The sequence below is a fragment of the Schistocerca americana genome, chromosome 5, assembly GCF_021461395.2.
Source record: "Schistocerca americana isolate TAMUIC-IGC-003095 chromosome 5, iqSchAmer2.1, whole genome shotgun sequence".
Lineage (NCBI taxonomy): Eukaryota > Metazoa > Arthropoda > Insecta > Orthoptera > Acrididae > Schistocerca > Schistocerca americana.
The window spans coordinates 146,065,565-146,083,132 of NC_060123.1; the positions used below are offsets into that span (position 1 = coordinate 146,065,565).

General features: G+C 43.4%; 1 protein-coding gene across 1 annotated transcript in view; it reads left to right on the forward strand.

Moving 5' to 3' along the window:
• LOC124616246 (protein Wnt-5b-like) overlaps positions 1-17,568 on the forward strand; it is a gene marked incomplete at its 5' end in the record, with an annotated part of 263,536 nt that overhangs the window by 59,619 nt on the left and 186,349 nt on the right. The window contains one exon of the mRNA XM_047144549.1: positions 10,841-11,021. Within this exon, the coding sequence (XP_047000505.1) occupies positions 10,841-11,021 (181 nt within the window). The remainder of the gene's footprint in view (positions 1-10,840; positions 11,022-17,568) is intronic.

Below are 17,568 nucleotides of genomic sequence, written 5' to 3' on the forward strand. Positions count from 1 at the left end.
CCATAATAATTCACAGGAACTATCCACTTCTACTTCACTACAGGATAAACTACTACTAACAGCGACGAACACTCCACCACCGGTTGCATGCAATCTATCCTTTCTAAACACCGTCTGTACCTTTGTAAAAATTTCGGCAGAATTTATCTCTGGCTTAAGCCAGCTTTCTGTACCTATAACGATTTCAGCTTCGGTGCTTTCTATCAGCGCTTGAAGTTCTGGTACTTTACCAACGCAGCTTCGACAGTTGACAATTACAATACCGATTGCTGCTTGGTCCCCGCATGTCCTGACTTTGCCCCGCAGCCGTTGAGGCTGTTGCCCTTTCTGTACTTGCCCAAGGCCATCTAACCTAAAAAACCGCCCAGCCCACGCCACGCCACGCCACGCCACGCCACGCCACGCCACGCCACGCCACACAACCCCTGATCAGATGAAGCGCCATCTGTCGGTCATTTTTGAACGTCTGTATGTTTTTGGTTCTAATAAAACCCCATGTCATTCCAAGCATGTGTGTCAACTTGTACCTCTCTATCTACATTAGTCCGTGATTTATTCAGTTTTCAAATTTATACTGACTTTTTGACCACCGGGTAGGTTCGACAGAGAATGAAAGCAGTTTATGGTGATTATTGATGTGAGTACTGTGCGTCATTGGGCGAGTAATTTTGAAGAGATTGAGGCGGGAACATTTGACCTGTGTGACAAACAATGAGTTCGACGTCTGGTGACAGCAAACACCGAGTTTCACAAGCAAAATGTTGACAGATTGATTCAGGACGATCGTCGTATCACTCAGAGAGAAACTGCAAGCGGAATCGGCATTTCACGAGAACGTGTGGGTCACATCATTGCTTTGCTTGGCTATCGGAAGATCTACGCACGATGGATATCCCGGATGCTGACACCTGAAATGAAAGCGCAGAGACTTGAAATTTGCCAGGAACTCCTCTCGCGTTACGAGAATGAAGGTGACGCCTTTCTCCATTCAATTGTGGAAGGAGACGAAACGTGGGTACACCATTACGACCCGGTGACGAAACGTCAATCTATGGAATATCGACACAAAGACTCCGTGACGGCTTCAGAAAACTTGTTCGTCATTGGCAGAAATGTATCAAATTGGCTGGAGATTATGTGGAAAAGTGAATATTGGCAAGTGAAGATCACCTTCTAAGAATTGTTTCTGCGTTTGATTTATTAAAATTTTCCCATCCAAACGCAGTTAACGAAGGTGGAGGCATTACTTTTCATTCAACCCTCGTGCGTTTGGAGCACAGCATTGTATGGTAGTGAAGCTTTGACTGTGGAAAAATCGGAAAAGAAGAGAAAAGAAGCATTTGAGATGTGTTGCTGCAGACGAATGTTGCAAATTAGGTGAACTGATAAGATAAGGAATGAGAAGGTTCCGCGTAGAATCGGAAAGGAAACTAGTATATGGAAAACACTGACAAGGAGAAGGAATAGGATAGTAGCACATCTGTTAAGACATCACGGAATAACTTCCGTGACACTAGAGAGAGCTCTGGAGAGTAAAAACTGTCGCGTGTAGTAATAGTGTTGGAGAGATTTGATCTAATATTGCTATCTCTTTCCATTAGAACCTATTATCTGAATATGTAATAAGTTGAAACATAAGTGTATCTTTGACAGATGTAAAAGACAAAATAAATTGCTGCACTCACAGAACTGAAACTTACTGAAATTCTACTGGCAATAGGTACACCTTGTTTAGAAAAAAAATTGTTTATTAGGTTAAGGTTCCTTTTAATAAATCTGTCCGCACCTTCACGTATATCAGTGAAAAGTTTTTCGCTGAAACATAGATATGTATTTGTAGTAATATCACGGATAACGAAACAATAAGATGGGTGCGTTCTGTAATGCTCAACAGCACGAGTACAGTTTATTTCCCTCGGCATGGAAAATGAGGACTAAATTGCTCGTAACGCCTATTTGGTTATATGTACATTTCCAATATTGCGGTGACACAAACGACTAGCGTTTCTGCCTATTAATTATTTATTTAAGTTTCCAAAACAGTTGCACATAATTTTAATGGTGTCTAGCTTCGAACGCTTGCGTTGAATTGCATACTATTGCCTGTGTCTTTAAAATTAGACTGTAACATAATTCCGCTGGAATGTTCAGAAGTCTGGTGTATGAACAACTCTTCAAACATTAGAGATCAGGGCAATGGTTTGAAAATGAACGCAAGCGTTCGGAACTGGTCTGTGTCAAAAATAATATGCAAGTGTGACGGAAACTTAAGTCTAGCTACACCAGCACCTGAATGTCTAACGAAACTTGTTTCGTTTCCTTCTGGCAGGTCAGAGTCAGAGAGTGTAAGTATGGCAGAGATATAAATAAAGGGTAACGCTCATACCACAACACTATCTGCAAACGTGACGTTATTTTGATGTCGCACGCAGTATCGTCAATCGATGCAGGAGGCATCAGATTACTTCTGGCTTGTTTAAATGTTTTATATTGTAGCTTGGAGTATGTCATTTCAAAGTAAAGACACACTGAAAATTTATCACAAACACGTCACCATTGTCATTAAATGTGTTAATAACCCATCAAGGATATTAGCGTTCAAGAGATGATATAAAAACCAACAAAGGAGACGAAACTCGCCTGATTAAGCTCTAGATTAAGGGATAATCATGTGCTTTACGGAGCCGAAGGGTGTAGGTTCGCATCCCGCAACGTGTTAATATTTTTTCATCGGATCGTTGTTAACATATCCTAGAACTTCCTTATGAAGTATTATGTTCTGCTATTTCCCATTTACAGTCAGTCCCACAGGCCAACACGCCGAGTGTCAACTTTGTTTGCGCGAATATTACGCTCCCAGCTTATTAGAGAAAAAAAAATTGCGCAATATCCGAGTGTGTGATTAACCAGGAACCTAAGAGGACAGAGTAAATTATTACGACTGAAACAAGCAGCAATAAAAATCACATTGTTCCTTCTGAAAAATATTTGCCTCGTTATTTCCGAATATATGGTAGTTTCTGAGTGTGTTAAATTGCTGCGAGAGAAACGCCGAGCCATTGTTGTTGTTGTTGTGGTCTTCAGTCCTGAGACTGGTTTGATGCAGCTCTCCATGCTACCGACTCCGCCCCCGCACCCGCCTCCGGCCGCTCCAGTCCCAGCTGTCTGCAACGCAGTAAGAGACTTCCGTTAGCCAACCAATCTCTCCCCCACTCTTAAGAACAGAGGACGCTTTTCGCTAGCAGGGTGATGTTTACGAATCGCTTCTTGGGGAACTTGGTAAGTTAGCGGATGTGTCCTTCACAGCATTTCTGTCTGTTCTTGGAAGAGAGATATCAGAATGTGTTAGTTTTGGGGGTTATCGTATTCAATTGTGTTCACTTTGGCTCAGTTATGACAGGGATGTGTTCTGTGTTGTTATTGCGTTTCACAGTAATCTTTGGGTTCCGTACCTCAACCAGTAAAAACGGAACCCTTAAACGCTCACTTTGTTGTTCGTATGTCTGTCTGCCTGTGTGGATGTTAAGACCTCTTTTTCTCAGGAACGATTAGAGATATCAAGATGAACTTTATGTCGAATATTAAGGTCTACGACCCTTTGACGGTTTAAATCATTTACACCCCGAAGTCAATGCAGCCAAAGATACAGCCATATATGTCTCATATTACAATACTCGCAAACCGATTCGTCAAAACCTTTGGATAAACTGTCTAAGCGGCCTACTGGTTTAGCGGTAAAGCGCGTGCCTGGAAACCCAGATTCTGCGGGATCCAATACCGGTCGGACCACGGATTTTTCACGCTTCGTTTTAACCTAGCCTTCACCTCTCAACGATGTGACGAATCGCCACAAACAACACGTGGTTCGGATTCCACGTTGAACTCTGGGTCCCCTTGCCCGGGTTGGACAACTGGGGTATGTTGTTGTTGTTGTTGTTGTTGTGGTCTTCAGTCCTGAGACTGGTTTGATGCAGCTCTCCATGCTACCCTATCCTGTGCAAGCTTCTTCATCTCCCAGTACTTACTGCAACCTACATTCTTCTGAATCTGCTTAGTGTATTCAGCTCTTGGTCTCCCTCTACGATTTTTACCCTCCACACTGCCCTCCAATGCTAAATTTGTGATCCCTTGATGCCTCAGAACATGTCCTACCAACCGATCCCTTCTTCTAATCAAGTTGTGCCACAAACTCCTCTTCTCCCCAATTCTATTCAATACCTCCTCATTAGTTATGTGATCTACCCATCTAATCTTCAGCATTCTTCTGTAGCACCACATTTCGAAAGCTTCTATTCTCTTCTTGTCCAAACTATTTATCGTCCATGTTTCACTTCCATACATGGCTACACTCCATACAAATACTTTCAGAAACGGCTTCCTGACACTTAACTCTATACTCCATGTTAACAAATTTCTCTTCTTCAGAAACGTTTTCCTTGCCATTGCCACTCTACATTTTATATCTTCTCCACTTCGACCATCATCAGTTATTTTGCTCCCCAAATAGCAAAACTCCTTTACTACTTTAAGTGCCTCATTTCCTAATCTAATTCCCTCAGCATCACCCGACTTAATTAGACTACATTCCATTATCCTTGTTTTGCTTTTGTTGATGTTCATCTTATATCCTCCTTTCAAGACACTGTCCTTTCCATTCAACTGCTCTTCCAAGTCCTTTGCTGTCTCTGACAGAATTACAATGTCATCGGCGAACCTCAAAGTTTTTATTTCTTCTCCATGAATTTTAATACCTACTTCGAATTTTTCTTTTGTTTCCTTTACTGCTTGCTCAATATACAGATTGAACAACATCGGGGAGAGGCTACAACCCTGTCTTACGCCCTTCCCAACCACTGCTTCCCTTTCATGTCCCTCGACTCTTATAACTGCCATCTGGTTTCTGTACAAATTGTAAATAGCCTTTCGCTCCCTGTATTTTACCCCTGCCACCTTTAGAATTTGAAAGAGAGTATTCCAGTCAACATTGTCAAAAGCTTTCTCTAAGTCTACAAATGCTAGAAACGTAGGTTTGCCTTTCCTTAATCTTTCTTCTAAGATAAGTCGTAAGGTGAGTATTGCCTCACGTGTTCCAGTGTTTCTACGGAATCCAAACTGATCTTCCCCGAGGTTGGCTTCTACTAGTTTTTCCATTCGTCTGTAAAGAATTCGTGTTAGTATTTTGCAGCTGTGACTTATTAAGCTGATAGTTCGGTAATTTTCACATCTGTCAACACCTGCTTTCTTTGGGATTGGAATTATTATATTCTTCTTGAAGTCTGAGGGTATTTCACCTGTTTCATACATCTTGCTCACCAGGTGGTAGAGTTTTGTGAGGACTGGCTCTCCCAAGGCTGTCAGTAGTTCTAATGGAATATTGTCTACTCCGGGGGCCTTGTTTCGACTCAGGTCTTTCAGTGCTCTGTCAAACTCTTCACGCAGTATCATATCTCCCATTTCATCTTCATCTACATCCTCTTCCATTTCCATAATATTGTCCTCAAGTACATCGCCCTTGTATAGACCCTCTATATACTCCTTCCACCTTTCTGCTTTCCCTTCTTTGCTTAGAACTGGGTTTCCATCTGAGCTCTTGATATTCATACAAGTCGTTCTCTTATCTCCAAAGGTCTCTTTAATTTACCTGTAGGCGGTATCTATCTTACCCCTAGTGAGATAGGCCTCTACATCCTTACATTTGTCCTCTAGCCATCCCTGCTTAGCCATTTTGCACTTCCTGTCGATCTCATTTTTGAGACGTTTGTATTCCTTTTTGCCTGTTTCACTTACTGCATTTTTATATTTTCTCCTTTCATCAATTAAATTCAGTATTTCTTCTGTTACCCAAGGATCTCTACTAGCCCTCGTCTTTTTACCTACTTGATTCTCTGCTGCCTTCACTACTTCATCCCTCAAAGCTACCCATTCTTCTTCTACTGTATTTATTTCCCCCATTCCTGTCAATTGCTCCCTTATGCTCTCCCTGAATCTCTGTACAACCTCTGGTTCTTTTAGTTTATCCAGGTCCCATCTCCTTAAATTCCCACCTTTTTGCAGTTTCTTCAGTTTTAATCTACAGGTCATAACCAATAGATTGTGGTCAGAGTCCACATCTGCCCCTGGAAATGTCTTACAATTTAAAACCTGGTTCCTAAATCTCTGTCTTATCATTATATAATCTATCTGATACCTTTTAGTATCTCCAGGGTTCTTCCATGTATACAACCTTCTTTCATGATTCTTAAACCAAGTGTTAGTTATGATTATGTTGTGCTGTGTGCAAAATTCTACCAGGCGGCTTCCTCTTTCATTTCTGTCCCCCAATCCATATTCACCTACTATGTTTCCTTCTCTCCCTTTTCCTACACTCGAATTCCAGTCACCCATGACTATTAAATTTTCGTCTCCCTTCACAATCTGAATGATTTCTTTTATTTCATCATACATTTCTTCAATTTCTTCGTCATCTGCAGAGCTAGTTGGCATATAAACTTGTACTACTGTAGTAGGTGTGGGCTTTGTATCTATCTTGGCCACAATAATGCGTTCACTATGCTGTTTGTAGTAGCTTACCCGCATTCCTATTTTCCTATTCATTATTAAACCTACTCCTGCATTACCCCTATTTGATTTTGTGTTTATAACCCTGTAGTCACCTGACCAGAAGTCTTGTTCCTCCTGCCACCGAACTTCGCTAATTCCCACTATATCTAACTTCAACCTATCCATTTCCCTTTTTAAATTTTCTAACCTACCTGCCCGATTAAGGGATCTGACATTCCACGCTCCGATCCGTAGAACGCCAGTTTTCTTTCTCCTGATAACGACATCCTCTTGAGTAGTCCCCGCCCGGAGATCCGAATTGAGGACTATTTTACCTCCGGAATATTTTACCCAAGAGGACGCCATCATCATGTAATCATACAGTAAAGCTGCATGCCCTCGGGAAAAATTACGGCTGTAGTTTCCCCTTGCTTTCAGCCGTTCGCAGTACCAGCACAGCAAGGCCGTTTTGGTTATTGTTACAAGGCCAGATCAGTCAATCATCCAGACTGTTGCCCTTGCAACTACTGAAAAGGCTGCTGCCCCTCTTCAGGAACCACACGTTTGTCTGGCCTCTCAACAGATACCCCTCCGTTGTGGTTGCACCTACGGTACGGCTATCTGTATCGCTGAGGCACGCAAGCCTCCCCACCAACGGCAAGGTCCATGGTTCATGGGGGGGGGGGGGGGGGGGGGGGACGCCGAGCCATAACATTCACATTCTTCGCTTGCATAAATATTTCGCTTTTTACTTCCAAATAGCATGTATGTGGTTAGGCAGGAACCTAAAACGACAGATTTAATTGCTGCTACTGAAGCGGACAGCAGTGAAATTCATATTTTTTTTTCCTTTTCACAAATATTTGGATCTTTATTTCGGAATATGTAGTAATTTCCGAGTGTGTGGTTAGGCAGGAACCAGAGAAGGCAGCGTAAATTGCTGCGAATGAAATGCACATTCTTCCTTGTCACATAGTCGGTAGCAGTTGCTGTGGACTTCGATATTGCGCGTGATATTAATGTGACGTCACGTTTGCAGAAAGCGGCCCCCCCCCCCCCCGCAACGAATTAATGACGTCACACTAGTTGGCTCGAGGCCCACTAGAAAAACAGCCCTTGGCGCGTACGTCAGAGAACATGACACTGCAGGTCTCAGCTGCCTCCGGAGGGGACTGAGTAACTGTTTCAGACGACTTTAATAATTGTTGACCGCGTGCTTAAGAGCACGGCCAAGAATCATTAAATTCGTCTGAAATAGTTACTCGCTCCCCGCTGGAGACGGCTGCTGGCACTCGTAAAGCCGTCGGCACACGGACCGTGCTGTCGAACGTTAACGTTGAGCGTGCCAAGTTCAACGTGCTGCTGAACGCTCAGGAACGATGCGACTTGTGCATACGGTACGTGGGCCCCAATGTGGTATACGCGATCGCAACGCACTCCAGCGGCAGTTTGAGGGATGTTTCTAGTTCGTAAATCACACTGTTCTCTCAACGGGCGCGCGTAAAATTCCCGCGTTAGCTCTATTAAAACACATATTTCCTCCATCGTCCACGAAAAGGAAAGTACGATGTCCAACCAATAAGAACACAGGCTTATAAAAGTTCCATTACAAACAGTGTGGTACAAATTTGGAATATTTCTCCGCATAAGATAAACATTATTTCATCATTCCCACATTTTAGTAAAACCCCAAGGTCAGTCTTACTTGATCACTGTTCCTACCCAGTAGCAGAATCTTTGCAACATTTGAATTACGAAGCGTAAAAGAAAAAGGAGCAAAATATCTTTATACAAGTAGCGCAAGCTGTCCTGTAATTAAGCCAATCGAACAAAGTCACCCCTCAAAAAAAAGGTGAACTTATATTTACATAACATCAAATATTATATTATATACTTATATTAAACTAATGATAAAGTATCAGAACTAAATGGAAGCGCGAATGTTAGGGGGAAAAAACTGTGGGAGTGTAAAAACGCGAACCATTGCTTCAGCTTAGACTCGTTACCGGACAGAAACGCTATCCATTGCGCTAAACCAACTACAGGCGGCTGTTCCTTAAAAATATTATGTTACCCCGAGCTAAAATCGTTAATCGTAGATAATTATGTTGTTAATTGAAATTTAATTATAACAAATTGTACGATGAACAATGCGTTTTGAGTGGATCTTCAGTCTGTTGCTGCCTTCAAATAGCCTACTCTCATAATACGCAAGTTACCATAATTCTTTTGCCACGAATATGATGTTTCTCATTATTTTATTGAAATGAATCACAACCAACAACGGGTTTTCCAGTGATTCTCAATTTGCTGGTGCTCTGAAACGGCATATACAAAAATAGGCTTCAAATGAGTGCCAATATTGCGCCTCACAACTCTGTACTGAAGGGAGACGGTGTGCGTGTGACGTAAGTGGCGTTGTGCCATCTCATTGGTCAACGCTCAGACGCACGCTCAGAATATCTGACATGCCAGATATCGCTCTGCACGTTCGGAAAGACTCCCGAGTGTGCTTTTCCTCGCTATGACGTCAGAAACTCGGCATGCTCAACGCTAAACGTCCGGATGCACGGTCCTTTTTTTTTTTTTGTTTTTCTTTTTTTTTAATTCCCCCCGGAAGGGGGCGTGCTGGCAGCAGCTTAGTATGCCGCTCTTCAGCCTACAGACTTTCTTAAAAAGATGAAGAGCATAAATAATAAAAACAGGCGATAAAATTGGAGACTTAAAGAGTAACACGGCGAAAAAAAAAATCGTGGAACTTAAAACATAGAACAGAGTGATGATGTTGCTAATGAAATACATACGAAGCAGACAGGTAAAACAATAGACAGACAATTAAAAAAACACGGCGACAGTTTGGTTTCTGTTCGCAAAAGACATAAAATTCACACCTAGCGACAGCATGGTTTCTGTTCGCAACACGAGAAAGACGAACAATACTGAACAGTCACTGGAACACTGCACTAAAAAGTTGGCAAATGTGACATACCACAGCCGAGAGCAGGTGGGGGGGGGGGGGAACTGGACTGATGATGGGAAAATAAAAAAGGGGGGGAAGGAGAGGAAAAGCAAAGGGGGAGGAAAGTGGGAAAGAAGCCGATGGAGGATGAGGACCCATAAGAGGGGTGGGGGAGGGGTGCTGGGCAGACGCGACAGGGAGTGGGGAAGGCAGAGGAGGGGAATACAAAAGGACTCGGGGGGGCAGAAGGGAGGTAGGGAGACGTTTGGTGGGGAGAAAACAGGATGGAAGGGGGTGGGGAAGAGGGAGCCCAGGGAAAGGATGGAGGAAAGGAGGGGGGGTTGAGGATCAGAGTTGATAGGAGGGATAGATGGAGGGAGAGAGGGCATCATCAGGGAGGGGGGGGGGTTGATGGAAGCCACCTTGGGAAAGGAGATGAAGGGTGTAGAGATGGAGTAGGGGGGGACACAACAGTGAAGACATGGCAGGGGGCGGGAACGCGAGAGGAGAGGAGCAACCAGGGGGTGAGGGGGATCAAGGTGGCGGGAGGTGTAGATTATGCGGATATGTTCGAGGAACAGGAGCAGATGGGGGAAAGGAATGAGGTCATAGAGGATCCGCATGGGGGACGGGAGGCATATACGGAAGGCGAGGCGGAGTGCATGACGCTCAAGGATCTGGAGGGACTTATAGAATTTGGGGGGGGGGGCAGATATCCAGGCGGGACTGGCATAACAGAGGATGGGACGGATTAAGGATTTGTAGGTGTGGAGGATGGTAGAGGGGTGCAACCCCCATGTCTGGCCAGAGAGAAGTTTGAGGGGTCGGAGGCGGTTGTGGGCTTTGGATTGGATGGAGCGGAGTGAGGGATCCAGGTGAGGTGACGGTCAATGGTGAGGCCAAGGTAGGTGAGGGTGGGGGTGAGGCGGACAGGACGGGCGCAGACGGTAAGGGAGAATTCCAGGAGCCGGAAGGAGCGAGTGGTACGACCTACGATGATTGCCTGGGTCTTGGAAGGATTGATTTTCAGGAGCCACTGGTTACACCATGCGGCAAAAAGGTCAAGGTGATTCTGGAGAAGGCGTTGAGACCTGCACGGTCCGTGTGCCGACAGCTTAAGGCCTGCAGTGGCACGTGCTGCGACGTACGAGGACGACCTGTCTTTCCCGTCGGTCTCGTGCAAAAAGTCTTGCGACGTGAGTGCTAACCATAAATCAGTAATTGCGCTGCGTGTCTGATGTAGGTAGATCAGAGACGTAATTTATTTCTGTCCGAAGCACCGTATTTTTGAATTTTATTTTCGCGAGTGAGCGACTACATCGCCCGCGTCGTGTGTTGCAGCGAGCCGCGAGATGGCGTTCGCGCACGCGCTGTCGGCGGCGTCCCTGCTGCACGCGGTGGCTCGCGCCTGCCACGACGGCCAGCTGGCGGCGTGCGGCTGCTCCCGCCGGGGCCGGCCGCGAGACCTGCACGCCTCCTGGCTGTGGGGCGGCTGCGGCGACAACCTGCACTACGGCTACAAGTGAGTAGCGCCCCTTCAGTACCTCTCGTCAAGGCCGCATGCAGCAGTCGTACCAGACCTTCAGTCTGCACGCCAGAAGAAGACCTCTGAAACGTAACGCCGATACACACTAGACCAGTGGTTCCCAACATTCCTTACGCCTGAATGCAGTTTAGGGTGTCCAACTTTTCTAAACGAAAATAAGGGAGCTTCTTATATCCTTGACAAAAAATAAGGGAGGTTAATAGCACGGCAAAATTTTGCCAAAAATCAAAGCAGTATTTGTAAAAGTAGACTATTTATTTACACATCACAATTACTTATACATATTTTGCGACAGATTTTGCCTCAGTCAGTAGTTTTACATCATTTTTAGTAAATTCACTACACGAATAAGGAAAATTAATGGCAACTTGTAGTTCAGATTTGATTAAGTTTGTGCTACTTCTGTTCCTTACATCAGTCCACTTACTATTTATAAGAGAAAATACTCTCTCAGTGAGAGCATTACTTCCTGATACTGTCATAACAAAACAAACCAGCTTACCCAAGTCTTCAAAATTAACATTATTTGATTTCAAAGTTGTAAAAACCTGTATCCATTTCTGGCTAACATTATCATCTAAAGAGACAGTACATTTACTTGCATCATTAGAACTACAAAACTCCTCATATAATTCATCTTCATTAAAACAATCCAGCTTAAGATATTCTAAAAATTCATGCATGTCATTGAATGTCATTTCCCTTTTTAGACATAGTGAGATTAAACTCTTTTAAACTATTATCAAATTTACTACCTAAGTAAGAATATAAACAATCATAGAATTCAATGAAGTTGTTCTCACTACTAGATTTCAGATTTAAATCAAGAACAGAGCCTAATAATTTATGGGTACCACTACCAATAAACGTATCTTCCTTTCTCTGTCTAATTTTACTAATTAGTAAGTTTACAGCTTCATGAGATTCCATAATACTAAGGTCGGAATTCTCCAAATACTTTGCTTTTTGAATGAAAACATTTCCAATATTCACAAAAAAACTAATATAAGCTTGAACAATTGTTTCTACTTCTGTATTTTCATTGAAAAAATACTTTTCCAGAACTTTAGGACAGTCTGATTCATCTATGCTTTTAAAATAGCTTTTTATAGGCTCCCAATTTTTTAAAAGCCTTTCTACAGCTGGAGTGACAGATAATCATCTAGTATTCACATATCACAAGATTTCAGCCCATTACACATCAACAAATTCAAAAAATGATTTTAACGTTTCCCTCCGTTTGGCAGAACTGGAAAAGTGACTATATATTTTTAACACCAACACTTCAACATCTACATATTGCAAACAGTTTCAAGCAAGTTTCATTGCATTATGAAGTACATGGTTAAAACAACTTGCGTGTGCAAAATTTAAATGATTGAAAAATATTTTTACATACTGGTACGTGATAAGAAAAATAAAGCTAAAAACAGGAGATAAACGGCCACTGAGCCTCAAAATACGGGAGCCGCGAGATTATGAAAAAATGTCTCTAAATACGGGAGATCCCGTGAAATACGGGAGAGTTGGTCATCCTAGTGCAATTAGACACTAGCCGGTACCCACGCCCCCTCACCCACACTATCAAGAACTTTAGCACATAACTAAACTGTAGAATGAAAGACTTTTCTTGGAACACTTAATTTTAAGATGAATGATATTTAGTTTGTGTGTGTGTGTGTGTGTGTGTGTGTGTGTGTGTGTGTGTGAGAGAGAGAGAGAGAGAGAGAGAGAGAGAGAGAGAATGAATGACGAAGGAATTCGTGCTGCGTCGCAAGTGCTACGGTGAGAGTAGACAGTTGCTACAAGACACAGTTCCTCTGCATTACTGCTCTCCATTGTGGTACTTGCTTCACCAGCACACTGCACCCCCATTTAAAATCAACCAAGTTAAAATGCTTCCCCTGTGCTTACTGTTCGTAAATCACTTGATTGCTGCACACCTTTCTTCTGAACTGGCAAGGAATTCGAAGAGTTCAGACTATTAATGCTTTGTATACTGTCGCAGCAACTGATAGTAATAATAATAATAATAATAATGCTGTGTACAACGCTATAGTAGCCCCTATGTAGTTACTGCCGCGTCGTGCTGTCAATTACTTCATTTACCTCTGACATCTGGTTTCACAGAATACAGTGGATCAGGTTATGGTTGTGGAGGGGGCCGTTATTAGTTACTGTCAGTTGCACCAAACACACAAACTTTTATTTTCTTAAGGACCACTTAATTATACATTGCCTTAAAACGATCAAAATAAAACAATATGGCTGAATGCCTTGTTAAGAAAACGTGAAATACCTCCTCGGTTGAAGGTCCAAAACCACATCAAAACAAGAACGGCTGAAGGCCTGAACACAAGTTATAAACAACTGCTTTAAAGACTACACGTAGCTAAAGGCCACACTAAAAAAAAAAAAAAAAAATTCACATAAATACTCGGCTGAAGGCCACACTCCGGGCTTAGGGTCTGGATAAGTAGAAAAAATTAAAAAAAATTGTTTTAAACAAATGAATCTTCAAATTTTAATTTAAGACGGCTGAAGGCCTTATTTAAAATTAAAACAAAGTAAATTCATAGATAGCTGAAGATCTCACACAGTACTTGAGACTAAAATGAAAATCACAATCTAAAACCAACAGAGTGGTGGTGCTCAGAATTGTTCCGAGAGTCAGCCTGTGGAGGTGGCTCTAATGTAAGCTGAGGTGAGACAGGCAGCCAAAAGTAATCCGATGGCAACCTGACCCAGCGACAGTTGAACGACCGACCAACAATCTGATCAATTCCCTTCTGCCTCACCAACGGCATGAGAACGGAAAGTATCAGCCGAGGACGAAGATACCGGCAGCACTACATCTTCAAAATTTGCTTCTAAAAACAACGAAGGCATAATAACTACTCCAAGGAAAAAAGTATGAGCAAAGAACTAAAAGGCTGTCGACTACACGCCATGCTGGACAGCATCAGCACGGCGAGGAGAAACACACTGCCGGAAAACTACGCTAATGACCAGGGCATGTGATTGGGGTGTTAACGGCCACAAGGCAGAAAATACCGCTGGTGCACTTCACTGATACGTAACCACCAATTTAATAGTTAGAGACCATACAGGAAGACAGCTGCAAAATTTCGCTGACTCCAACACAACATACGCTAGCCGGAACAGCCCTGGAAGCAACAACCAGCAATGAACGAAGAGATGTCACAGCAGTTGAGGTTTCATAACAGGTTAACTGATCACTCAACTGCAGTGTCCAGGTTCGGTGGGCAGCGAACTTTGTAGCTTTCGCAGCTAGCGCCTCAAGACCCGACAGCGCGTGCACGCCGCTAGCTGTCTCGGCCTGACTCCGCGCTGTGGAGACTTCTCGCTGCTCTGTCCCAACCGACCGACTGCCTGCAGCACGCAGACAGCACTAAAATAGCTGCTCAGTCAAATCACACAAGCTACACACGTTTCCACGAAACACTTCCACAAACAACTCGAACAATACTAAAACCAGTGGCTCTGGAATAACAAGCACGAATCACAAGTCGATACACCCGGAGAACCCAGAAGTGGTGGGCGACCAATTACACGTCGTCCGATGAGACGACCGACCGAACGACCAACCAAGGTCGTCCTCACTCAAGTCATCAGTGTCGGCAACGTTCGGGCAAGTCATGGCTGTTTGGACCTCACTCCTGCTCCGTCCCGACTCAACTCCCGACACACGACGACCCGGAAATACTAGCGGTCACTCAAAAGATTGTACGACAGTGCTCTTATCGATAGGCGCTACTACGGCCACCCACGGGCAGGCAAGCCAGCAACTTAGTGACGCCAGTAAATCGAATAAGAAACGGGATGGCAGTACCGCAAACAAAAGATGTCAAGCAATAAACGGCACGAACACGAGCTGCGCATGGCTCAACCTATTTCGAAGCGAGTAATGAAGAAATTTCTGGACTACTGCAGGTACTATCTACAATATTGTTGTCGCCGTTTGCGGCATATTTTCGGTGTTTTTTCGGTGTTTTTCTGTCGCCGTTTTTCTCGGCATACCTCATCTGAACTGTGAGAGCGCATGCGACACATTTCTCTCGACAAACGCGAACAGCTAGATGGTGTAATGTTTTGAATTATCACCGAAGTCCGAAAGCTATGTTTTTTTTGTACATAAAAGTGGCTGCAAGCGGTGAAACGAACGTGAGCACACGACAAACTACGTAACAACCTAGTCCACTCCAAAACTGTACCCACAATACTGCCGCAATCCCAGTTGTATAACGCTGACACACGTAAGTTCACGTTTTTGTATTTGTTTAAAAATGTCTCAAATGGCTCTGAGCACTATGGGACTTAACTTCTGAGGTCATCAGTACCCTAGAACTTAGAAGTACTTAAACCTAACTAACCTAAGGACATCACACACATCCATGCCCGATGCAGAATTCGAACCTGCGCCCGTAGCGGTCCTGCGGTTCCAGACTGCAGCTCCTAGAACCGTTCGGCCACCCCGGCCGGCTGTATTTGTTTACTAACAGCCGCTGACACAGGTGCAGATGACATGGTGTATGCTGAGATAAACATCAAAACACTGATGATGGTGTTTGGTTTGTGGGGTGGCTTGTGGGGCTGGGTCATCTGCGCCTGTACAAAGTCCCAATTTTTACACAATTTTGTTCACAGTCCAATGTAGTCACTGTCACGCGTGATGATGATGATGAAATGATGAGGACAACACAAACACCCAGTCCCCAGGCAGAGAAAATCCGGTCGGGAATCGAACCCGGGACCCCGTGATCTAGAGGCGACAAAGCTAGCCACTAGATCACGAGTTGTGGACATCAAAACAACGAAAATATGCCGCAAACAGCGACAACAATCTTAAAACCATGCTGTGACGTATAGTAAATAAGGTATCAAAATGGTTCAAATGGCTCTGAGCACTATGGGACTTAACATCTATGGTCATCAGTCCCCTAGAACTTAGAACTACTTAAACCTAACTAGCCTAAGGACAGCACACAACAAATAAGGTATCAAGAAAGTATTCACACAACACGAAATTTAGGTTAGAGGGTCTCAGGGAATCATAGAAGGGGCGTCCGTCTAAAAGAGGGCAGGTAAAACACAGTAAGGTAGTTGTAGAAACGATTGGTGTTGTAGTTGTAAATTGTCGTAGCTGTGTTGGGAAAGAATCAGAGCTCCAATCCCTAATAGAAAGCACTGAAGCTCAAATAGTTGTACGTACAGAGAGCTCGCTAAAGCCAAAAATAAGTTCAGCCGAAATTTTTTAAAACAATCTAACAGTGTTTAGAAAGAACGGATTAAATACAGTTGGTGCTGGAGTATTTATTGCTGTCAGAAGTAGTTTGTCTTGTAGCGAAATTGAACTACTGTGGGTAGAGGTTATACCTGAAAATCGGACTAAACTATTAATTGGATCGTTTTACCGACCACCCGACTCAGAAGATATAGAAGCTCAACAGTTCAAAGAAAACTTGAGTCTCATTTCAGATAAGTACCCTGCTCATACAATTATAGTAGGTGGTGACTTCAATCTACCCTCGATATGCTGGAAAAATTATACGTTTAAAGCCGGCGGCAGGCATAAAACGTCATCCGAAACTGTACTGAATGCTTTCTCAGAAAATTATTTTGAACAATTAGTTCATGAGCCCACTCGAATCGTAAATGGTTGCGAAAGTATACTTGACCTTTTAGCAACAAATAATACAAATAGTGATTATTGTGATGAATACAGGGATTAGCGACCACAAGGTAGTTGCTGCTAGGCTGAATACCGTAACACGTACAACCATCAAAAAGAAACGCAAAGTATATCTATTTAAAAAAGTTGATAAAAATGCTCTTAACGACTTTTTAAGAGACAGTCTTCACTCCTTTAGATCTGATGATGTAAGTGTGGAAAAGTTGTGGAATGCTTTCAAAGAGATAGTATCAAAGAAATTGAGAGATATATATCACATAAATTAATAAGTGATGGTACTGATCCCCCATGGTCAGATCGCTGTTGCAGCAGCAACGAAAAAAGCATGCCAAATTTAAAAGAACGCAAAATCCCCAAGATTGTCAAAGTTTTACAGAAGTTCGGTATATACAGCGTACTTCAATGCGAGATGCTTTTAGTAACTTCCATAACGAAATTCTGTCTCCAAGTCTGGCAGAAAACCCAAAGAGGTTCTGGTTATACATAAAGCACACCAGTAGCAAGACGCAACCAATACCTTCACTGCGCGCTACCAACGGTTGTGAATGGTTCAAATGGCTCTGAGCACTATGCGACTTAACTTCTGAGGTCATCAGTCGCCTAGAACTTAGAACTAATTAAACCTAACTAACCTAAGGACATCACACACATCCATGCCCGAGGCAGGATTCGAACCTGCGACCGTAGCAGTCCCGCGGTTCCGGACTGAGCGCCTAGAACCGCTAGACCACCGCGGCCGGCGCTACCAACGGTGAAGTCACTGATGACAGTGCCACTAAAGCAGAGTTATTAAACACGGTTTTCCGGAAC